This window comes from Paramormyrops kingsleyae, chromosome 19 (genome assembly GCF_048594095.1).
Source record: "Paramormyrops kingsleyae isolate MSU_618 chromosome 19, PKINGS_0.4, whole genome shotgun sequence".
In the NCBI taxonomy this organism is placed as follows: Eukaryota; Metazoa; Chordata; class Actinopteri; order Osteoglossiformes; family Mormyridae; genus Paramormyrops; species Paramormyrops kingsleyae.
Window position 1 is genome coordinate 23,538,918 of NC_132815.1, and position 24,465 is coordinate 23,563,382.

Genomic DNA, 24,465 nt, shown 5'->3' on the forward strand with positions numbered 1-24,465 from the left:
GAATTTCCTGTATAAAATGCACAGGTTTGCCTTTTCCCTGGTATCTGCTAGAATAACATTTTTGTGTGTAAATATTAAAATGCACTTCAACAAGAATCCCTCTGAAATCACAAGACCTACTCTAATGATACTGCTGTAGTGTAATATACTGTTGTATTGTGACTTTGTTGTAACTTCTGAGAGACTGTTCTGGGGCTTTGAGCTGCCTGCCTTTTGTACATATCGTTTGAAGTGTTACTGGTCAGTTGTTGGATACCTGCACCTTAATAAATCATGCATCGCCATGGGAAACTGCCAATCGGCCAGTACCATCAACATGGCTGCTTTAAGACAAACCGTACGCTCCTGCTGTGACCTGTGTTTGTGCTCATCTGTGGTCAGTGTGCGGTAACTGCATCCGTGCAGTGAGCACTGGTGCAGCCAGGTGTATTGCAACAATAAGGGAAATGTGATGATTCTTTGTATTGGACTGTATTTTGTAGTTTATATTAGAAACACAGGAACAGTTGGGTAGTGCATAGTGAAAAATGCAATATGAATAGTTATAAAAGTCATGTTAAGGTTGCCACTGTATTTGCACAAGGTGTAGTAATCAGGCCAAACGGGTGACGTATGAAGCTGGTTTTAAAAGTGACCATATTTGTCACAAGTCCCCTTTGTTCTAAGCAGGTACCAGTGTTCAGGCATTTGTTATGAGAACCAGGGTGGATATGTACACACAGGGGAAAAAATACACGTATATATATATACACACATAAACACACACAGATCAGCTTATTGATCATTTGTAAAAATCAGGAATTTGTGGTAAAATGTGCGAGTGCTGTTTCTGAGGGCTCCTCTGGTCCCATTTAGAAATGATGTGAAGAGGAAAGTTCAATGTAACACTGGAGCACATTTTAAAAGGTGAAGAGTTGCAGTCGTGCTCTTGAGGGATTTTTCACAAGCTCCCCGCTACAGACACACGCTACTCCAGTTCCGTGGTGCAGTCTGGCAGCTTCGACACTCTAGAGAGGTCATTTTGGTCCACCGTTTGCAGTAGAGTTGAATCATGGGACGTGGAATACTCGTTCTCAGAGAACTCTGCGACGAAAACATACCCGGGCTGCCTCCCAATTAATACCAGCCCTGTGGACCGTGACAGAAACTGAGGTAGGAGAGGGGCTGATTGGTTGCTGCAGCCTAGCGAGCTCTGATTGGCCAGTCGCAAGCTCTGACTCTGAAGCATACCAGAAGGCAGCCTGGCTGTTTGCAGCTTTACAAGGAAACCACCACCGGAGTGAGACAGACATTCATGGGGAAGCATCTAAGGGACCCCCGTGCCCCCCCGAGAAGGGGTGGCCCGTCCCGCAGCCTGCTTGTGCTGTGTATGAAGCAGCTGCCTCCACAGAGCCTTGTTCCTCTTCAGGTGTCCCAGCATGTTGTTTGCCAGGAGGCTTCCATTGGTAAAGCGCATCCACTCCTCAAACAGCGGCTCCACGATGTAAGTGATGAAACCTGAGGGACAGGGGAGGGTGCCACTGTTAGCTCACAAGGTGGCTGGCTACAGAATGCAGTCGCATTATTGGCAGAGATGGTCAGGGACTACCTATCTGAATGACGGGAATGGTCTCCAGCTGCTGGTCACACAGAGGGCTGATCTCAAGGTGGCACTTCCTCTCAAGGTCACCTGTAAGATGTGCAGCATGAGCAGATGTCGGCAGATAAGATGTGCCTGATGTCAGCTAGTGCCCTTCATGGGGATCTACGTGTTCCTGCGTGAAACCTTGGCAAAGAGTGATTATTTTCTCCAGGTGGGTAGGAAGCTTGGACAGGAGCCGTCAACTGATTGAAGCACGTCCTACTGACAGAATAATGATGCCTGGGGGGGGGGGGTTAAATCTCATTGGCAGTCATCCATCCATCTTCTAACTGATAATTGTGGTTGAGGTCACAGGGCGACCCTATCCCAGGCAGTATAGAGCACAGGGCTGCGGCACAGGACAGGATGCCAGTCCATTGCAGGGCACACACACTACGGGCAATTTAGACTTATTTGTCACGAGCTAATGGGAGCTGGTGACGTTCGTGGTCGTCATTTTGCCTCCTTCATCTCTGTCCCAGTTTCATTTTAGCTGAGAACAGCTACTGTGATAGCAGGCGACTCTGACCCTAGAATACAGTCATGAAGGAGAGTTAGCATCACAGGATTCTTTGGGGAAATGGTAATGCGCCCAGCGCATGGTGCTACGTGACCATCCAGTAATGGCTTTAGGAAATGGGCTCTTCCTGTTTTTTCAGGGCACTTTCTGTCCTCCGGCGGAGCCGTGTAGGACACACGCGGTCTCAGAGCCTACGGGTGCATCGAAGTGGCAGGCAGGGTCGAGCTGCTGGCAGCCATGTGACTGACCTTGTCTGTAGAACTCCTCGCACACTCTCTCGCTCCACTGGCTGCTCAGCTCCCAGTCGCGACATGGGTTGCAGACGTCTGCGCACTTCAGGGCCATCTGGATGGGTGACAAGTGGGCAGCATGAGCCGAGCCACCAATGGGCTACCGACAGGACACTGACAGCCTGTGCTAAAAGGCTATGATGCAGCAGGATGGAAAGACATCAGATGCTTCGGGGGAGGGGCAAGGTTGGGGAACAAGTCCTTCCAAGTGATAGTTCTATGCAATTGTTCATATCAGTGTTTCGTAACCCAGTCCGCAGCGACCTCCAGACAGTCCACATTTTTGCTCCCTCCCAGATCCCAGCCAATCATGTACACTGTACATGATTGGCTGGGATCTGGGAGGGAGCAAAAATGTGGACTGTCTGGCAGTCTCTGAGAACTGGGATGAAAAACATTGACTTACAGAGCAACATAGAAATATTTAAGATATGAACTTTCAAAGATGGGAATGCAGAGAGAGAGAGGTAGGTGTGAATGAGTATTCTTGATAGGAGTTGAGGATTGGGGGAGGAGAGAGAGGTAGGTGTGAATGAGTATTCTTGATAGGAGTTGAGGATTGGGGGAGGAGAGAGAGGTAGGTGTGAATGAGTATTCTTGATAGGAGTTGAGGATTGGGGGAGGAGAGAGAGGTAGGTGTGAATGAGTATTCTTGATAGGAGTTGGGGATTGGGGGAGGAGAGAGAGGTAGGTGTGAATGAGTATTCTTGATAGGAGTTGGGGATTGGGGGAGGAGAGAGAGGTAGGTGTGAATGAGTATTCTTGATAGGAGTTGAGGATTGGGGGAGGAGAGAGAGGTAGGTGTGAATGAGTATTCTTGGTAGGAGTTGAGGATTGGGGGAGGAGAGAGAGGTAGGTGTGAATGAGTATTCTTGATGCAGTAACGTAGACTTATCAACTGACTTAAAACAATGGAAAAAATGAACTCTCAGTTGTTGGTTGCTAAAATGCACACGAAATCAATAACAAGAATACAAATATTAAATCTTAAAAGCATTATTTTATGTAAACGAGGAGAGCGGTAGGCTAGGTGTATATACGCAGTGTAGAGCAGCTCGATAATGGTAAACGGTGAGATTAACTGACGGAAAGCGATGGAAATAAAAAATTCTCAGTTGTTTCAGGTTAAAATACACCAGAAATGTATAAAAAAAAATACAGAGATGAACTTTTGAGAGCATTTTCTTATGTAGAAATAGCTGTTTGTGTTCATGTTTGGTAGGAGCTGAGGGTTGGGGGCTGGAGCCCCATCAGCTGGATGCTCAGGCTAACTTTGTTGCACTTATGAACATTTGGACTTGTGAACCCACTCACAGAACACAACTGGTTCGTATCTTGGGCACTTACTGTATTCTGACTACCTGTCATATCCCAAGCCTGCTAAAAAACTGCTTTCTTCCATCTAAATCCCTATGTCTTGTGACTTCGTGTGCCTTCTGGAACATCACATATTTTTCCAATGTCATCTTAAATGTTTAAGAGTTCATGGGGGAAGAGATCAGGGTTCACCTGCAGCATGAAGTGTCGATGTCCAGCATCTTCCAGCTGCAGGTCTTTGTTGTCCAGGTGGGATTTGAAGCGTCCCAAGAACTCATTTTGGCGGCTGATGTCAGTGGCTAGGATGAGTGAGCCCAGCTGCTGTTCTATGTCTCGCCTGCAGGGGGTGACAGATTTGCTCCTTTTCAAGGTAGGCCAGCTATACTATGTTTGAAAATATCATAACCAGCTTCCTAAGTTCAGTTGTTCTGGGCCTATTATTCTTCACCATGGTACGAAACTGCACCATGCTTAATAAGCACAAATTCAAGGCCCCGAGGGACTTGGAAGAGACAGAAACTCACAAGGTACTTGGGGGAAGATGGGACAGCAGGCTGCACTCCCGGAGCATGCCCACTAGGGAGCGCCAGTGGTGATTCTCCAGCACTGAGGAATTCTGTGATTTGAAGGAGATGAGCGTGTGAGTCACATACCCCTCACACACACAGATGCAGATCTGAGAAGGGTCATCGCTGCCAGGGGAAATGGAGGCAGACCATGGAGGCAGACCATGGAGGCAGACCTGGTACAGGCTGGCCAGATGGTGTTTGGTCTTGATCAAGAAGGATTGGTTGACCCCGGGGTGGTCTACGTCGTGGGCGGCTGCCGCCAAAAGGGCCAAGAAAACATCCAGTGGCGTGAGGTGGTGAGCGATCTACAGGAGGCAGAGGACCCAGCATGAGCTGTCTACACAACTGCCTTTCTTTCTGCCCATCTGCCTGTGCCCCTACTATCAACCAAGTCGCTGGCAAAAACCCCTTTTTGCCCACCTTAGGCTCCTGTAAGTAGCAATGCATTGCCTGGGTGACATCTGTGGCATGAATGGCATTGTGGTAAGGGTTCTGGCTGTGGTAGTCCTCCTGGACCATCCCTGGACACACAGCAGGGACACGGTTTGATTGACATGTCCCAGAGGATCTGGGGGCAAAGCCTAACAGATGGGTGCTCTGGTAAAACCCTATAAATACATGATCCTTAAATGGCCACTGGAGAATGGAGAGGGTCACCAAGAATGAAGATCAACTTAAGCTGCCTACATGAGAGGAATTTCCAGATTTTGTAAAGCAATATTAAAACGTATTTAACTTACCAAAAAATCTATGCAATTTGACCATATCTAACTGGAAATGACGAATAAGCCCATACACATTGAAAAGATGACAGAGAAGTGTCACCAGACTGTTTCCTAGAGAAAAAATAAAATTAGCAGATTAAAGCCCTTCTGGGACACATTAATTAACACACTGTACAAATCAATGGTAAAGTACTGATGCCTTTCACTTATGACTAATCGCGTAATCCGAAAGAAAACAGAACAATCACTGATAAAAGTGTCAATATATGTGGCTGAGTACATTGAGCACTCAGAGATTCCGGCCCGTTGGGTTAAAAAGATGAAAGTAGTTTAGTTTGATCAGGCTACACAGTTAGCAATGAGAGATTTGCTCAAACTCCGCTCACAAAGAGCAGGGCAGCAGGAATCAGATGCACAGGAATCAGCGCAGGCAGCATGCAGCGGATCAGAAAGATGTATTCGTTCAGAAAGCCTGAGCATAAGCGACTGAGATGGAGGTGATAAGAAGTGGCCGAAACAGCACAAATGAGCTATTTCCGCTCAGTTTCAGGCCAGAAGCCGACTTCGCTAAGGCTGCAGAGCGAGGGGGCTGGGATGCGTGCTTCAGCGTGCTTCAGCGTGCGACAGGCCAAAGCACTGCCTGCCTCTTACCGTTGGAGAGTCTGTCGAACAGGAAAATATCAAAGCTCCACGTTCCGACTTTCGACAACATATGCTACACGACAAAACAGGACAGCAGGAGAAGATGTAACGAGTATGATGCTTTATATACCATGCACATATGAAATCGACTTTAAAACTATATATCTATAAATAAAAAAATCAAAAACAATCTCCCAATGCTATTTATGACGACAGTTTGAACATGCAGGTAACATCAAAGGTTTTACACATCAATTTGTATTTCTGTATTTCAGTGTAATGACTCCATACGTACACTTTATCAGATTATGAAACTGAAACTATGAAAAAATGTTAGCTAATTTCGATTCCGGAAACTGTCCATGTAGATATTTTCAGAAGCCTATGCTGGTGCTCTCTGTGTAGCCTCTGTTGGTGCTATATATTCCCAATGTTCCTGTTATATGAAGTCAGGGCTGGTGTTATATGTAGCTTGTGCTGGTGCTGTGTAGCCTATGTTCCTGTTATATCTAGCCTGTGCTGGTGCTATATGTAGCTTGTGCTGGTGCTGTGTAGCCTATGTTCCTCTTATATCTAGTCTGTGCTGGTGTTATATGTAGCTTGTGCTGGTGCTGTGTAGCCTGTGTTCCTGTTGTATCTAGTCTGTGCTGGTGCTATATGTAGCTTGTGGTGGTTCTGTGTAGCCTGTGTTCCTGTTATATCTTGTCTGTGCTTGTGTTATATGTAGCTTGTGCTGGTGCTGTGTAGCCTATGTTCCTGTTATATCTAGTCTGTGCTGGTGCTATATGTAGCTTGTGCTGGTGCTGTGTAGCCTATTTTCCTCTTATATCTAGTCCGTGCTGGTGCTATATGTAGCTTGTGCTGGTGCTGTGTAGCCTGTGTTCCTGTTGTATCTAGTCTGTGCTGGTGCTATATGTAGCTTGTGGTGGTTCTGTGTAGCCTGTGTTCCTGTTATATCTTGTCTGTGCTTGTGTTATATGTAGCTTGTGCTGGTGCTGTGTAGCCTATGTTCCTGTTATATCTAGTCTGTGCTGGTGCTATATGTAGCTTGTGCTGGTGCTGTGTAGCCTATGTTCCTCTTATATCTAGTCCGTGCTGGTGCTATATGTAGCTTGTGCTGGTGCTGTGTAGCCTGTGTTCCTGTTGTATCTAGTCTGTGCTGGTGCTATATGTAGCTTGTGGTGGTTCTGTGTAGCCTGTGTTCCTGTTATATCTTGTCTGTGCTGGTGTTATATGTAGCTGGTGCTGTGTAGCCTATGTTCCTCTTATATCTAGTCTGTGCTGGTGCTATATGTAGCTTGTGCTGGTGCTGTGTAGCCTGTGTTCCTGTTGTATCTAGTCGGTGCTGGTGCTATATGTAGCTTGTGGTGGTTCTGTGTAGCCTGTGTTCCTGTTATATCTTGTCTGTGCTGGTGCTATATGTAGCTTGTGCTGGTTCTGTGTAGCCTATGTTCCTGTTATATGAAGTCAGGGCTGGTGCTATATGTAGCTTGTGCTGGTGCTGTGTAGCCTGTGTTCCTGTTGTATCTAGTCTGTGCTGGTGCTATATGTAGCTTGCGCTGGTGCTGTGTAGCCTGTGTTCCTTTTATATGTGGTCTGTGCTGGTGCAACATGTAGCTGGTGCTGGTTCTGTGTAGCCTGTGTTCCTGTTATATTTAGCCTGTGCTGGTGCTATATGTAGCTTGTGCTGGTGCTGTGTAGCCTATGTTCCTCTTATATCTAGTCTGTGCTGGTGTTATATGTAGCTTGTGCTGGTGCTGTGTAGCCTGTGTTCCTGTTATATCTTGTCTGTGCTGGTGTTATATGTAGCTTGTGCTGGTGCTGTGTAGCCTATGTTCCTCTTATATCTAGTCTGTGCTGGTGTTATATGTAGCTTGTGCTGGTGCTGTGTAGCCTATGTTCCTCTTATATCTAGTCTGTGCTGGTGCTATATGTAGCTTGTGCTGGTGCTGTGTAGCCTGTGTTCCTGTTGTATCTAGTCTGTGCTGGTGCTATATGTAGCTTGTGGTGGTTCTGTGTAGCCTGTGTTCCTGTTATATCTTGTCTGTGCTGGTGTTATATGTAGCTTGTGCTGGTGCTGTGTAGCCTATGTTCCTGTTATATCTAGTCTGTGCTGGTGCTATATGTAGCTTGTGCTGGTGCTGTGTAGCCTGTGTTCCTGTTGTATCTAGTCTGTGCTGGTGCTATATGTAGCTTGTGGTGGTTCTGTGTAGCCTGTGTTCCTGTTATATCTTGTCTGTGCTGGTGTTATATGTAGTTTGTGCTGGTGCTGTGTAGCCTATGTTCCTCTTATATCTAGTCTGTGCTGGTGTTATATGTAGCTTGTGCTGGTGCTGTGTAGCCTGTGTTCCTGTTATATCTTGTCTGTGCTGGTGTTATATGTAGCTTGTGCTGGTGCTGTGTAGCCTATGTTCCTCTTATATCTAGTCTGTGCTGGTGTTATATGTAGCTTGTGCTGGTGCTGTGTAGCCTATGTTCCTCTTATATCTAGTCTGTGCTGGTGCTATATGTAGCTTGTGCTGGTGCTGTGTAGCCTGTGTTTCTGTTGTATCTAGTCTGTGCTGGTGCTATATGTAGCTTGTGGTGGCTCTGTGTAGCCTGTGTTCCTGTTATATCTTGTTTGTGCTGGTGTTATATGTAGCTTGTGCTGGTGCTGTGTAGCCTATGTTCCTGTTATATCTAGTCTGTGCTGGTGCTATATGTAGCTTGTGCTGGTGCTGTGTAGCCTGTGTTCCTGTTGTATCTAGTCTGTGCTGGTGCTATATGTAGCTTGTGGTGGTTCTGTGTAGCCTGTGTTCCTGTTATATCTTGTCTGTGCTGGTGTTATATGTAGTTTGTGCTGGTGCTGTGTAGCCTATGTTCCTCTTATATCTAGTCTGTGCTGGTGTTATATGTAGCTTGTGCTGGTGCTGTGTAGCCTATGTTCCTCTTATATCTAGTCTGTGCTGGTGCTATATGTAGCTTGTGCTGGTGCTGTGTAGCCTGTGTTCCTGTTGTATCTAGTCTGTGCTGGTGCTATATGTAGCTTGTGGTGGTTCTGTGTAACCTGTGTTCCTGTTATATCTTGTCTGTGCTGGTGTTATATGTAGCTTGTGCTGGTGCTGTGTAGCCTATGTTCCTGTTATATCTAGTCTGTGCTGGTGCTATATGTAGCTTGTGCTGGTGCTGTGTAGCCTGTGTTCCTTTTATATGTGGTCTGTGCTGGTGCAACATGTAGCTGGTGCTGGTTCTGTGTAGCCTGTGTTCCTGTTATATCTAGTCTGTGCTGGTGCTACATGTAGCGTGCACTGGTGCTGTGTAGCCTGTGTTCCTGTTATATCTAATCTGTGCTGGTGCTATATGTAGCTTGCGCTGGTGCTGTGTAGCCTGTGTTCCTCTTATATCTTGTCTGTGCTGGTGTTATATGTAGCTTGTGCTGGTGCTGTGTAGCCTGTGTTCCTGTTATATATAGTCTGTGCTGGTGCTATATGTAGCTTGTGCTGGTGCTGTGTGGCCTGTGTTCCTGTAATATCTAGTCTGTGCTGGTGCTATATGTAGCTTGTGCTGGTGCTGTGTAGCCTGTGTTCCTGTTATATCTAGTCTGTGCTGGTGCTATATGTAGCTTGTGCTGGTGCTGTGTAGCCTGTGTTCCTGTAATATCTAGTCTGTGCTGGTGCTATATGTAGCTTGTGCTGGTGCTGTGTAGCCTATGTTCCTGTTATATCTAGCCTGTGCAGGTGCTCACCACCGCTTGCCCCTGATAGTCCTCGTCTAGCAGGTGCAGGGAGTTCTGGAAGCCTGGACCCCGCAGCCGGCGCTGAGCATGGAGGTACCTCTGAAAGCTTAGCAGCCTCTTCACCTTCCTCTTGGTGCTGAGCTCCCCTGGGGGAGATGGGGGGTCACGGGATCTCAGTTAAACGCCACTGGTTTGGAGTCAATATTGTTTTCAGCCATTCTAGGGATGCATATGTAACTACAAGACTGTGTACTGTGGTATACCATAACTAATTTATGGTTGCTGCTGTAACTAAGGAATTTCCCAGTTGGAATCAATAAAGCACATCTGTCCATCCATAAGATGAGATTGTGTTTACAAATATGGAAGGTTATGTGATCACTGCTGTGTCTGTAAATACAGAGGGTCTGTGATCACTGTAGGGTCTGGGAATACTGAAGGGTCTGTGAGTAATGCAGCATCAGTAAATACAGAGGGGTCTGTGATCATTGTAGAGTTGTAAATACAGAGGAGTCTGTGATCACTGCAGGGTATATGAATACAGAGGGGTCTGTGATCGCTGCAGGGTCTGTAAATGCATAGAGGTCTGTGATCACTGCAGGGTCGATAAATACAGAAAGGTCTGTGATCACTACAGGGTTTGCAAACAGATCATTGCCTAGTCTGTAAATACAGAGGGGTCTGTGATCACTGCAGCATCTGTAAATACAGAGGGGTCTGTGATCACTGTAGAGTCTGTAAATGCAAACAGGTTTGTGATCACTGCAGGGTCAATGAATACAGAGGGGTCTATGATCATTGCAGGGTCTGAAAATAGATAGGGGTCTGTGATGATTGCAGGGTCTGTAATTATAGAGGAGTCTGTGATCACTGCAGGGTCTGTAAATACAGACTGTAAATACAGATGGGTCTGTGATCACTGCAGGGTCTGTAAATACAGACGGGTCTGTGATCGCTGCAGGGTCTGTAAATACAGACGGTTCTGTGATCAATGCAAGGTCTGTAAATACAGAAGGGATTGTGATCACTGTAGTGTCTGTAATACTGGGTCTGTGCTCACTGCAGAGTCCATAAATACAGAATGGTCAGTAAGCACTGCACAGCCTTCAAACACTGCAGGTCCTATAATTACATCAACATTTGTAAACACTGCAAAGTCTATAAATATAGAAGATTCTGTAAACCCTGCAGGGTTTGTAAACAAGGTCATGATTCTTCAGTGAAGCCAGGAGGAAGCAGGCTTCATCTCAGTCTACATCTCTACTCTTCCTTAAATACTGATGCTGTCTAAATCTCTGGGTTGCTATTTTTACAATGCCATTGTGATGAGGCATATTTCAAAATTATTTTTCTGCTTGAGAAAACTGGATTTTTTTTTCCTTCATACTTTTCTAAAAATGCACTTTACCAGATGCACATATGATTGAAGAGAACTGGAAGGAGCTATAGAATAATCCCAATACAAACCACACACTGAATGTGCGGCATTCTAGGGAAAATCAAACACCAAGCTTCTGAATGGTTGCTTATATTTATTGACTGGAAATATAAATACTGTCCATGATTGCTTAGGGATGTGTGGAATGTGGGCAAGCGAACAGGAGCCCCTGGTTCTCCGGATAAAACTCCAAGCTAAAGAGAAGCCAAATGCTAATGGATCTGTGTTCTGTATAATCTCGAGTGTTTGGACAGCTCGCAGTCTGGCTTTCCGGCCCGTTTTCACGTCGGTGTTTGCTGAGACTCACTGTTTAACAGCCGCAGGTCGATGGATGGGTAGGAACCTCTGCGCTCCGACTGCAGTCCTGCTGGTGCCCCCTTCAAACCTCCATCCCCTGGAGAAGAAAGTCACCCGTAACCGATAAAGTGGCTGGTGCAAGTCTTGAGATCTTGCTGGACTAAGTTTGACAACAGCATCCAGTCTGAACTGCCCAAGTGCATTATATAAATAACAAATTCTGTCACTTAATGTTGAAAGATGAGATAAAGATGAGATCTACTGCCACATGATTGGCTGATTAGATTATTGCGTGAATAAGCAGGGCTAATAAAGTGTTCAGTGAGTGTATTATGTACTTATGTTCTTATGTTCTTATGTATATTATGGAGGAATTCTGGTTTATTTTAATCTATGGATACAGGCAACACAGGCAAATCTACACCTAGCTAACAATATCAGCTTGTAAATACAATTTATAGTTTCATCACGACTTAATTAGCCTCATCAACGAGACTTAATGAGCTTATCCCTCTTAATGTAGCATTTTGGGAACGCCAGGGTCCTCACCAGCCAGCACCCCTCTCTGCTTGGCCCGCAGCCATTCTCATGGGCCGATCCTATTCTCTAGCATCTCATTCAGTATTTGGCTTTGCACAAACTCAGTCACCATGAGTAATTTCCCAAGACTTCCCAACAAAAACTGGTGTTATTTGACTAATGGGTGGTAGATGTTGTTTTTTTTTTTTTTATTTCAGTAGCAAATAAACAAAGTACCTTTATCAGATGATGACAATATGCCAAAACATATTTCAGATCACAAAAGGACCAAGGAAAAAACATGAAACACATACAATGGACTTCAGGTTAGCTGCATTATGGGAACATGCTCTCCCATCAAATCTAGCTTTGAGTTCCGAGAATGTTTAATAAAAGCTGATCCCATGTTAATTCAGGATATATTTTATCTCATTATTATGAGATGAACCATCTGCTTTCGGTTCACAGCGTTTTTAGTACAAAATTGGACATTGTAAATACAGCCCATTGGTTAGAGCAGGAGTGTCAAACTCCAGTCCTGGGGGGCCAGAAACCTGCACATTTTTGGGTTTCCCCTCGTTTAACACACCTGATTCCTTGTGCTAATTACCACATGGCTCTTGAGCTGAATCATTTGTGGTGGAACAGGGAAAGAACTAAGCTACACAGGGTTCTGGCCCTCCAGGACTGACTGCAGTTTGACACCCCTGGGACACAGTGAGCATGTATATTGGCGCTTCCACATGGTTTCCTCATAAAAGGAGGTAATTTCATCACCAGCAGCCTAAGGGATCCTCCACCAGCCCAGGATCTGTCCTTGTCGAATGAGGTCACCGTGACGCAAACCTTATCCACATTCCTCCTTGAGCAGGTTCCTCAGCAGGAAACCCTGCGTCACATCCTGCGGCATCTGTATCACCATGCCGGCTATAGCTTGTCGGGCTGAAGCCGTTCAGCAGAAGTCCAGCCGGGCCAAAAAAAGCCACCATTCCCTGCAGTGACCCCACCTGGGGCACCATTCACCTGCTACCCAGAAACCAACCCGCACCTTATTAGCTGTGCTGAGTACTGCAGGATACGCAGTTTGCAATACTCTGCTCTCCTGCTTTGCCATGACGACAATGTCGCATTTATAGCCACTGCAGGAAGCGAACTCCTGCGGGATTTTGCAGGATGCTGCGTTAGTGAGGGCCCTCTGTAATCCAGCCGAATGGAAGGCAGGGGCTGTGCTATAATGTAGTGGTTCTCAAATTATTTGGACCGAGTACCGCTCCAGATCAATTCAATTTATTTTTATATAGCGCCTTTCACAACAGAGTCTCCCTCAAGAGTGTAATACATTCCTAGTATTTTGTACACAATAATTCAAAAACAGGGAAAAAGGAGGAAAATGAAATCAAGGCAGCTGAGTACCACATGGGTGAAAAATCACAGTAACCTGAAATAGAGTGACAAATTACCGCAGCCTCCGCATATACAGTACCTCCTGGCACCACTCCAAGTCCCACAGTTTGAGAACTTCTGGTATAGATAACGACCAAGAGAGACAGCAGGCACTTGATGTGACGGACGGTTATGGAGAGTAAGAGCTGGATGAGCTCAGAGAACCAGCAAAGACCTGAGTGAGACAGCAACTCTACTATATCTAAGCCAGATGGCGAAGGGACATCAGCACTGACAGCCTGTGGGGGGCAGGTGGGTATACTGTTATACCGTGTAATTCTGTACATGCACCTCCCCTCTTATTGATATGCATTTCTCAATTTTTAGGTAGGTATACAGTAAAGCCATTTTTTAGAGCTGGATATACAGTGTATACCTGCATATACCAACCACTATACCTCTGCTGATAGCTACACATCTACTATCATAAACCAGGGGTCATCCAAAGAGCGCTATGGCCTTTCACTGCGGCTAGGAGATGCGGAGCAGCGAATCTGCTCACACGCAGCCGGGCTAACTCCCCCGCAGCCGGCCAAGTGGGTCACGGCGCTCCGCAGAGCAGAACTGGGTCACCGAGCACCGAGCGTCAACCCGTGCATGAGGGAGAGAGGGAGAGGGTCTTAGCAGGAGTTTACACAGCTGAGGCTGCTGGGGGGGAGCAGCAAACCACTGACTCAGGTCCAGGGGATCTGGTCTGATTGGCCAGCAGAGCCTGTGACCCCACCCCCAATGAAATCCTGCTCCACCACCATCTGCCACGTCCAGATTCAATACAAAATCACTTTAGCCAATAAATTCAAACAGCAACTTAATCAAAGTGATGATTAATGATGGCCCTATATCCATCTTCTATATCCTTCTGAAGTTCTGATACATAAGAATCCATGTGACCATCTGGACCTTCCTTGCAAGCTGGCACCGGTCCATCCTGGGGACTGTGAAAGTCCAAATGCTCATACAGTGCATCAGCAAGTCAGGAGCATTACCTTGGAAGTCAGACAAAGTCACAGTGTCCTTAGTTTCTTAGCCTGCACTTCCTGGCCTGTCTCACACAGCAGATCAGCCCTGGGAGAGTCATCTCACTTAGCCTGGAGCTCCAGAACAGCTTGAAAACAGAAGGCGGACCACAGCTGGACCTGGAAGCCCTGAGGTGCCCTCTCAGTCAGTTTGAGGTCTCGTACCCAATGCTGTAGCGTATGAGAGGCGGTCCTAGGGCTGTTTTGGGGCTGTAGCCCCCCAAATAAATGTACACTAATTAGTGTAAATAATGTGAGCCATTTCCATCAGATCCCCCTAATATAGACTTAGCCCCCCCTTTCACAAATCTCTAGTGACGCTGCTGCCATAATACCTCTTGACACTGCATTCTAAGGTCGTACTCACACTGTGCCCAGTTGCATTATACCATGACGAAGCACGGTTGCCCCCCTCCTCACTCCCCCGCTGGTCTGCAGTCACGTTACAGGTAACAATCCTGGCCCAAGCACGCTTTGTTCATCACCGTGCGACTTTCTTGTGTTGAAGAAAACATAGGAAGCGCAGTCACACAACAGAATGTAATGCATTAATGTCCTTATTTTGTGACTTATTTGGAGTAGTTTTTGGTACAATGACAAGCAACCCTCATAGATTTATCGTATACCAAATATTTCAGAGTTTTTGTGTGTTTCATCCTGTTGTTCTTGGAGACTCAAGTCAGGCCAAATTTCCAGCAAACACTGCACTTCTGCCATCAACCAAAGTGACCCCATTCTCGCAATGTTTGTTAAAAATTTGTTGCTACTCGATCTGTACAGCCTACCCAAGCCATTCCTTCTGGGTGTGGTTCATGAGTAGTGCACCTGTGCACATGCATGTGTAGTAGGGTGGGGTGAAAAAAATCAAAATTTCCAATAGCAATTTCCAATAGTGCGGAAAAGTTGTCACTGGACCTCGTTATTAAATGTACAAAATATCTTTGAAATAGGTTAATATTTTCAGGTTCCGCAACATGATCGAAGTTTTCACCTGTCACATCGATGGGCAATATACACTATCCATTATCTATCATCGGTGTTGTGTTTGTGCACTTTCACAACATGATAATCACTACAAAATACCAACGTTCAGGTAGCGCAGATTTTTACTGGGTATCAGCCATACACATACATTACATCGCTCTGCGGCTCTACGTGCATTACGATTAATCACCTGTCACATCAATACGCAGATCCACGCTACGTATCATCCATATCATAACACAATATAAAATTGTTCCTCAGTGCCACCAAAATGAAAAGTATTAAGCATGACAGTCAAAATGGTTAGATATACTATATTACTAAAAATATTGGGACACCTGAATTCAATGATTTGGAGGGGTGTCCCAATATTTTTGGTAAGACCCAGATGGATAAAGCGGTATAGATAATGGATAGTGTATATTGCCAGTATGTCAGTGTAAGCATGCTCCCGTGGTATAGATAATGGATAGTGTATATTGCCAGTATGTCAGTGTAAGCATGCTCCCGTGGTATAGATAATGGATAGTGTATATTGCCAGTATGTCAGTGTAAGCATGCTCCCGTGGTATAGATAACGGATAGTGTATCTGGCCAGTATGTCAGTGTAAGCATGCTCCTGTGGTATAGATAACGGATAGTGTATATTGCCAGTATGTCAGTGTAAGCATGCTCCTGTGGTATAGATAACGGATAGTGTATATTGCCAGTATGTCAGTGTAAGCATGCTCCTGTGGTATAGATAACGGATAGTGTATATTGCCAGTATGTCAGTGTAAGCATGCTCCTGTGGTATAGATAATGGATAGTGTATATTGCCAGTATGTCAGTGTAAGCATGCTCCTGTGGTATAGATAATGGATAGTGTATATTGCCAGTATGTCAGTGTAAGCATGCTCCTGAGCTCCACATTTCTGAATGAGTAGTTTCCCACTTACTCTGCGCATTGATGTGACAGGTGAAAACTTCGATCGCGTTGCGGAACCTGAAAATATTAACCTATTTCAAAGATATTTTGCACGTTTAATAACGAGGTCCAGTGACAACTTTTCCGCACTATTGGAAATTGCTATTGGAAATTTTGATTTTTTCACTCCACCCTAATGTGTAGGTTGCATCACTGACATTATGTCTGTGTTCCAAGTTTGGACACAGTTAGCAATCGCACTATGTGTTCCATGCCCGCGTCCAGCCAACTCTGCCCGGAATCACCTCTCCAAGCGGGCCAAGGAATGGTTAAGCATATTGTGCCCGGTCACGGTACGCAGCGATCACATTAGTCAAACAAACTGAACTTTGGGGGTCAAATGTGCCCGGGCAGGGTACGAATCACCTAATGTGTATACAACCTAAGAGCCCAACACCCCCCACCGACAGAAATTGAGGTCAGTGGAGGTTACACATAGTAGCCTGACATTCTCGGAGAAATCAGATGAAATTGGCGATCTCATACTCAGCCTGGAGCTTCACAGAACTTACAGAGGGAACATGGTTTATGGGGGCTGAACTTGCCCCGGAGTTTTTGGGCTGGAATGGGATTTACTTTCCCATGCTAGTGAACGTTCTCGAATGCTAGCAAGACGTACTGAAGGGAGCCAGACAAGCATTTACTGTACAGGCCTCAGGAGCATCTACTGATCCCAGAGGGACTTTAAAGAAGCCAGAAGTTCTGCCCATGATCTAAAATTAGGGTACACAGCTCTAATTTTCAACTGACCTGACAAATGAGGTCAGTGATAAGCGGTCCATTGTGGGGTTCTCCACTGTGGGACCACATGGGTTTGGATCACAAGCCTCTTCATGACAACCTTCACCTCCCCGATCGTAACAGCACACAGGAGCAAGCAATCTGTGTTAGCCTCGCTCCAGGTCTCTTAGTCCTCCATGAGACCCAGAGGAGCGTAGAAAGAAGCCAAACAAACATCAATCGTAGATCAAATCATTAATATCCCTTTGGTGTCATTATTACTTAGTCATCTCATCCCCAAGGCTTAGAAATTAGCCAGAACAGTTTGTTTTTTTATGGTCTTAGATTTTTTGTTAGATTAGACTAACTGTTCCTTTCCTGCCCCATTGTGCTCTGAGGAATTCACTCAATGGGAATCAGTCGTAGAAACGGCGCGTTTGCGTATCCCTGCGACAAAGACAGCAAGCATGGATCTTCTCTTGCCTGCATACATTTAACTAAGCCATAAATTAAAGATTGCAAAAAATTCTTTGGAGGGAGGCAAATGTGTGTGTGTGTGTCTGTGTGTGTATATATATATATATATGTATGTATGTATGTATATATATTAGTGCTGGGCAACGATTAAAATCTTTAATCGTGATTAATCGCATGATTTGTCTGATTAATCGTGATTAATCACAATGTTATGCGCAAAATTTAATAATGAATTCAAAAGTAGTGTTTTGTTCACTTTATTTTAACCCTCTGGGGTCGGCGGTCCCGCCTGACAGAAATTTCGCCAAATCATTTAAATAACACTGCGAGTTTTTGTCATATACACATTTAAAAAACACCCTCAGAAACCTTGGACGGTCTACTTTTCAAATATATATAGGTAGAAATTGTTGCCATTTTCAGCAGCGATTCTTGTACCTGTGTCCATGGCTCAGTGTGCTAAGCCTGTCTGCCTGTAATCACAAGATCGCTAGTTCAAACCCATCCTATTTAGAATGTGAATAGTGATCTTCAGCTGAGAGCAGTCCTATACACTCCTGATGCAAGTAAAACAAAGAAAGGTGGTACAGTTTGCTTTTTTGCCTATTTAACCTAATTTAAAAAACTTTAATACTTCCAACAATGGAAGTTTTGAAAAGAAGACCGATTACAGATTTAGTCAGTGTTTTTTTCATGATTCTACATAATGATTTCAGCGAGATATAAACTGAAATACACAAGAAAGATACGCGGTTGACGATGCCCTCGTCCCGAGTGTTAATAATAGTCACTGCATCATATTTATCGCTTTCTATATTTATATGGTCACAGTTTCATTTTTCATTCCATCTACCAATAAACTGTGAAAGGGATTTTATTGTTGCTACTTTCTTGCGTTTCAATCAATATTCATTGTGAAAGCCACTGACTTTGAGGAAAAAAGAGTGTCACTCCAAAATTCTAACACTTTAGTAACCAAACCACATAAAATTTCAGAATGTCTCTTTCACCTATGTGTAGCCAACCCCTGTGTCTAAGCTTCAGAGCTCAAAAGTCTTACCTAGAAATGTCTATAATGTGATTTTTTTACAATTTCTCAGCATGTCTGAAAATAGGTTTTTGAAAAGTATATGTTCAAAGATTTTAACAAAAAATAGAATAATAACATTTTAAGTGGTCTCAGATTATTGGTGCTGAGTTTGTGCTGAATAAAAGCACATGTAACAATGCAGCAGTCTTAGCCCCACCCCAAATGCTCTCATTGATTGAAACGCGTGATGAAGCCCATTCCAAGCCAGTACTGATCAACATCCCTCCCCTCCTGTGACCCATGGTTTGTAGGTGTATTCAGAGCAGAGCATGTGAGCGGAGTGGAGCGGTGAGAATTTCCGCTCCTCGCTCACGAGGCTGTTGGCTCCGCCCGCTCCTCCGCTCTAATTCGCACTAAGCCGCTCCGCTCAACACCGCTCCTCGCTCCACTAAAATTTCCTCCCGCTCCAGTCAAATCGCTCCACGCTCGCCCCAATTTAAAAGAGGGACAAATAATCTGCATGCCTTACAAAAGTCACCTTAAACCGAAGCCTTATGTCATAAAGAAATATGAGCAACGGCAACATTGCCAGTCAGAACAGAAAATATTTATTTTTAAGCAACATATAGACAACAACAGACAGGTTTGGCAATGGCATTCCACGCAAAAATAGGCTTAAAAATAAAGGAATCAGTGGGCTTAATAGCCTAAATATACATGTACGTTTTAAATTTCTCAATTTTTTTCTGTTGATGCTGCTGCTGCGTCTCTATAAAATAAAATTTCACTGACAGCGTTACGTGAAATTTAAAAAATCCTATTAGACCTACTTTGAATGACAAAATGAATTTATTTGATTACCGATCTTTACTTTATAGGCTTTTATACTTTAATTTACTATAGACTTGATATGCTACAACCATATAAAACTTGCTCGCGTTTTGCTTTGGCTTCCGCCTGTTCGTGTAGCACCCTCTCATGTTTCTGAGAAAAGTGATTCCAAAGTGAATCTTTACTCACTGAAACAGTTTCACCACATTATTGTTCTTGCTCTACATTATTGTCATCTATACGTTTGATAAGAATAGTACACTTGTATGATTTATCAGTTTCCTTTGTGAAATACTTTGCGAATTCCATCTCGTTCCAATTTGTGTAACAGTCTTGATAGTTGTACAGATGAATTCTGGGTAGATTTGGGCGCGCCTCAGAATCGTAGTGTGAGCGGTATCGGAGCGAAATTGGAGAGACAGAGCGACCGCTCCAGCCTTAATTAAAAAACCGCTTCGCGCTCCGCTCCACTCCGCTCACATGCTCTGATTCAGAGCCAGCGAGCAACAGACTTTCAAAATAATACTACTACTAAAATAATAAACTGCGTTAATTCGCGATAAAATAATTGTCGGCGTTAATAAAGTACTGCGTTAAGGCGATAATAACGCGTTAACTTGCCCAGCACTAATATATATATATATATATATATATATATATATATATATATATATATATATATATATATATATATATATATATATATATATATATATATACACACACACACACACACATACTTCTCAGACGTTTTCCTTCTGCATGTACCAGGCTGTTCCTGTGGGAATCTCCCTGTTAGATTCCTGTCTTGAGCAAATGCTGTTTATCTGCGTTGTGGATGGGTGGGGAGGGAGCGGGCATTGGCCACTTACAGAGTTCAGGGGAGACTGATTCCCAGCTCAGACAAGCAAACATCAAAAGCCAAGATTCAGCCTAGACTGGGCCAGCCTCCAAGAGCCCTCGGCCCCAAGCCACAGACGAACACTTTCACACCTTCCCAGAATTCATAACATGCAAAACTTAGGGCGTTTTTCCACCTCACCAGGTACCATACTTTCGGTACTTCCATAAAGTGCCGAAAGTATGGCACTTCTTTCGTGTCGGTTTTCCACTGGCGTAAAAAATGGTACCGGTGTTCAGGGCAATTCAGTTTCCCTATGTTTCTCCTGTCTATCAGGAAATAATGTTTCCCCTAATATTAAAGCAGAGGTATATGTGAAATGTCTGAAAATCACTCAGGTACATTATTACATGTGAATACAGTAGATCGTCACGCATAATATAGTCTTATTTCATCAAGAAATATCTCTATCCAACGAATTAAATAATTTAATTTATTAAAACAAAAAACATCGAAAATGCATGTGATGTTTTAAAATATATGGCTTGATTATCTCAAGAGCTTCGTAAAAAGACATAAAAACAACAGCGAAACCGTGTACAAATCAGCGCGTGACAGGGGAAACAAAGGGAAACTGAATTGCCCGGAACATCAAAAACTTTTTCGTTTTTCGTGCTATCCAAATTCCGCTGGATCTGTTCATCCGACCATATGGCGATTAAAGCCTGTGTTTCCTTGTTTGTCCATCCTTCCGTTTTACTTTTTTTATATTTTTGTTTCTACTGCTTTTTTATTTCGTTTCTCGCTGTTCGCTGTGTGTATTTTGTATTTCAGCGGCAGGCTATTTGCATAACCAATCGACAGCAAATACGTTTGTAAGTCTCACCCCAAAGTACCGAAGTACCAAAGATGTACCACAGCTGGTTTGGCACTTTCGGTACTCGAGCTTTCGGTACTTGCACTCTACTGGAAGTCAATGGAAAGGAGAAAGTACTGAAAGTACCGTACTTTGTGAGGTGGAAAAGCGCCCTTAAAGTAGTTGTCTGCTCAGTACTCTCGAACACAATGGTACAGTCTGCAAGCCATTTTATGTATGTAACAGTCTTTGCTCAAATGTGTATCCTCAAACCAGATCTAATTATTTTATGAGAAAACCACAATTGCAGAGGGTAGCCAAATACTATGATGTATTTTTCAAATGGATATAAGAAACTGTGAAGGCTTCTCTCTGCATGGATGTTTTATTAAAATGGTCGATAAGTCATCATGACTGCTGGTAGGCCCAGGTGTGCACCTAGCCTTGCTTCTAGTTTAGAGTCCAGAACATCACGTCCCAAACTGGATAAGGGCTCTGAAAACATATGGGTGATAAAACACTTTTGGAGGGAACAAACATCCTTGACCTTTGACTTCAAAGATCTCAAGGATGTCCGTGCTCAAGACAAACCCTGCGTGTTTCCACACTGGTAGGTGAGCAGCCATCCTTGCCAGTGTTTACAGTGGGTGGGAACTCCAGTTGAAACTCAAACAGATAGCAGTCCAGCAATCATAGCAGAGGGGATAGAAGGAGAAAAGATATACATCCATTTGCAGGAAAGTGAATAATGTGTGCTACTCCATAGGTGCAAGAACGCTGTCTTTTCTCAGGGAAGCTCTCTGCTGTTTGTGGTTTCTGTGCTTAAAATAATAGTATTCAGGGCTTACAGATACATTCTGGGACTCAGTCCTTGGAAGCTAGTCACGCATACTAATAGGGCCATTTTTATCCCAAAAGTGCATTTACTTTGGAATAACCAGAAACACTGTTTCTTTGGTGCTTAGTCTTGATTAGAAAACATTCCAATAATGTCCTCAATCCACAGTACAAAGCTCTTAGTGGCAGGACCAGTGGCACAGCTGCAGCACGTTTCTCTGTGGAAGGAAAATTTGCAAATATGCCCCAATGTTCATTGACTGATCATTTGAATACAGACAGTCTTATGGCACTTTTCCACTGGCATATAAACTAAGCCATACCCAAGTCGTATTGTGAAGAGAGACTAGTTACAGCGTAGATCCAGCTTCAGTTTTACACTGCAGAAGGGTCGGCTCAGTAAAGGCATTGCCTGGTTTCGAGAGCAACTGTTCACACAGTGCACATCATAATTTTCTGTATGTAATTATTATTATTATTGCTTTTCTGTGTGCTAATTTCTGCTACCGCTAGCGCACCTGCAAGAATCACCGTGTTATGTTTCAAATGCTAGCGGAATTAACATTTGCTTGCCTAAATTTGCTTTATCGATCCATTTTGTTCAGCTCTTCTATAGTACTTTTTAAGTAGGAGGCTGGAAATTTTCAAGTTCCAATTTACCAGAACATCTTGATGATATCAAATACATACGACTAATGAATTAGGGTGGTATGACAGTATTAGAACTAGAATTTAGTGACACACCACAGTGCACAACAACAAAACATGTCCTCTGCATTTAATCCATATGTGACATCGTGACATAGCAGGGGGCAGCTAATCCAGTGACCGGGGAGCAGTGCTTGGGGGTGGTACCTCGCTCAGGGTACCTCAGGGGTGCCTTGGTGGTGGGGGATTCAAACCTGCAATCTTTCAATTACAAGAGCACTTCCCTAACCATTAAGCCACCACTGCTCATTATAGTATATACAGATATTTAATAATCCCGAAAGTATTATTTTTAATATAATAAAAATACAGACGCTCCACTTTCTATTAAAGTGATACTGAGATGCGTCATGAATGCACCATAAACTGTCGGAGCATGTGAAACCTAGTGCGGAAGTGGGCGCAGATTGGGCAGTGACAGTGATGTCAATAAATAGTGATCTTTTTAACTCTTCAACAAGGAGCTGTCTCCTCATTTCTCTACCATTCAACTTCCACTCTGATAAGCCCCTTTAGGCTACCTCTGATTCTGGAGTTTACAGTAGCCTACATGATTTTTTTTGCTAAACTGTCATATAGCGTTTACCAGATGAAACATCAAGAAGATGTGATGGTATGAAAAAATAGACACCACCCAAGCCTATTATGAATAAAATACAGAATTGACCATCTTTTCCTTCAGATAATCCATGCATATTGAGGCGGATCACCAGTGTCTCCATGCATTTCAACCAATCAGATGGTGGCGACGCAACCAGCTCAGCTTAATGTCAGCGCAGGTATGGGTCCGGTATGACTGGCATAAAATGAAAAACCATCAATTTGCGGTACGACTTGGTTCTTGGTGGCAGTGGAAAAGCACCATTAGCAAATTGTGATCATGGGGGAAGTCAGGGAGAGAATGGGGGATACAGTTTGCACCACTGGAGTGAGAAGAAATGAACTGAATTGGCAGAACTTACCCCTGCCTGTGTGCAAATTCACTCACAACACCTATACAGAGAACTTTGTTGGGTCTTTTGGAGTGTGAAGGGGGGTAAAGAACTCTCCTTAATATGTATTTCAGCTGCCTTTCAGTACCCAGTATACGTCCGCACAGATTTCCACACCGAACTTTAGCAGAATCTCCGCTCCACTTGATGTCCTCCTAGCTCTCAGTATCATGCTTCACTAACAGCAGGCATCTATAAACTTCACTTAAAGGCTCCAATTTCTCTATTAAGGCATCCTGCTTGCCAAGACTGGGCAAATAAAAAAATGCGTATCTATTCTATTTTCAATTCTATTTCTATCCCAATTTCTATTCTATATCTATTTGAATTTCTGTTCAGCATACTCTCTCCTCACGCCAATGCATGGGCTGAGACACAGGCTTTTGCCTGCTAGACAGCGCGTGTCTCTATGAAAGAACCTGAAGATGGAGATTATGAGTGCTAGAAACAGCTGGCGTGAATCTTAGCCTTAACGTGCCGGGAAAGCCGCGGGCCACCTTAAGGTGAAATGCAGTCAAATTTGTTTAAACAGCTCTGGTGTTTCTATGAGTCAAAAATAAAAATAAAGATTACCACACGGTTATCTCTCAGCCCCCTTCAGCGGATGCTAATATACCAGGCTGAGAAAGAGCGAACGAGGCCCAGCCTGCTGAAAACCTGCCCAGTCCAGGGTGGGCAGAGAGATTTGAAGCTCCAGTCTGCACACAGGTAGCAATCCTGAGTGGGACCCGTTCTGTGTGTGTTTGAGTGGAATGTTCCGGAATCATTCTCATTATTATGGATGTCAAAACACTGCAGAAATTCATAAACATTGTTTAATACAAAGTAGCGACTCATCTCTTACCCAGCGTACGGCTGCAGACAGCATTTTGGTCTGGACTTTCAAATGAGACCGCACCCAAACTCTAAAAGGGAGGGAGAGGGAGAGAGAGAGAGAGGAATCAATTAGCCTCACATATTTACAAATTCCAGTCAGCAGCTTGAGAGACGAGACACCCGGGATGTGTAAACATGTCCGCGCAGGGACGCAGGCAAGCGTTACAGACGGCAGAGAGCCTTGGAAAACGCTGTGGGACGACCTTTCAGCGACCTTGAACAGTGTGTCATTCA

The 24,465-nt window shown here is 44.2% G+C and overlaps 1 protein-coding gene across 2 annotated transcripts in view; it reads right to left on the reverse strand.

The window, feature by feature from the left end:
* Positions 1 to 539: 539 nt before the first annotated feature.
* Positions 540 to 24,465, reverse strand: part of LOC111841156 (3',5'-cyclic-AMP phosphodiesterase 7B) — a 29,307-nt gene continuing 5,381 nt past the window's right edge. For both annotated transcript variants that reach the window (XM_023806683.2, XM_023806684.2), the window contains exons 2-13: positions 24,200 to 24,260; positions 11,145 to 11,231; positions 9,409 to 9,545; positions 5,694 to 5,757; positions 5,058 to 5,153; positions 4,738 to 4,838; positions 4,491 to 4,622; positions 4,273 to 4,364; positions 3,941 to 4,085; positions 2,390 to 2,486; positions 1,589 to 1,669; positions 540 to 1,497 (exon numbers count right to left, since the gene is read on the reverse strand). In XM_023806683.2, the coding sequence (XP_023662451.1) occupies positions 1,307 to 1,497; positions 1,589 to 1,669; positions 2,390 to 2,486; positions 3,941 to 4,085; positions 4,273 to 4,364; positions 4,491 to 4,622; positions 4,738 to 4,838; positions 5,058 to 5,153; positions 5,694 to 5,757; positions 9,409 to 9,545; positions 11,145 to 11,231; positions 24,200 to 24,260 (1,284 nt within the window). In that variant the 3' untranslated portion in view covers positions 540 to 1,306. The remainder of the gene's footprint in view (positions 1,498 to 1,588; positions 1,670 to 2,389; positions 2,487 to 3,940; positions 4,086 to 4,272; positions 4,365 to 4,490; positions 4,623 to 4,737; positions 4,839 to 5,057; positions 5,154 to 5,693; positions 5,758 to 9,408; positions 9,546 to 11,144; positions 11,232 to 24,199; positions 24,261 to 24,465) is intronic.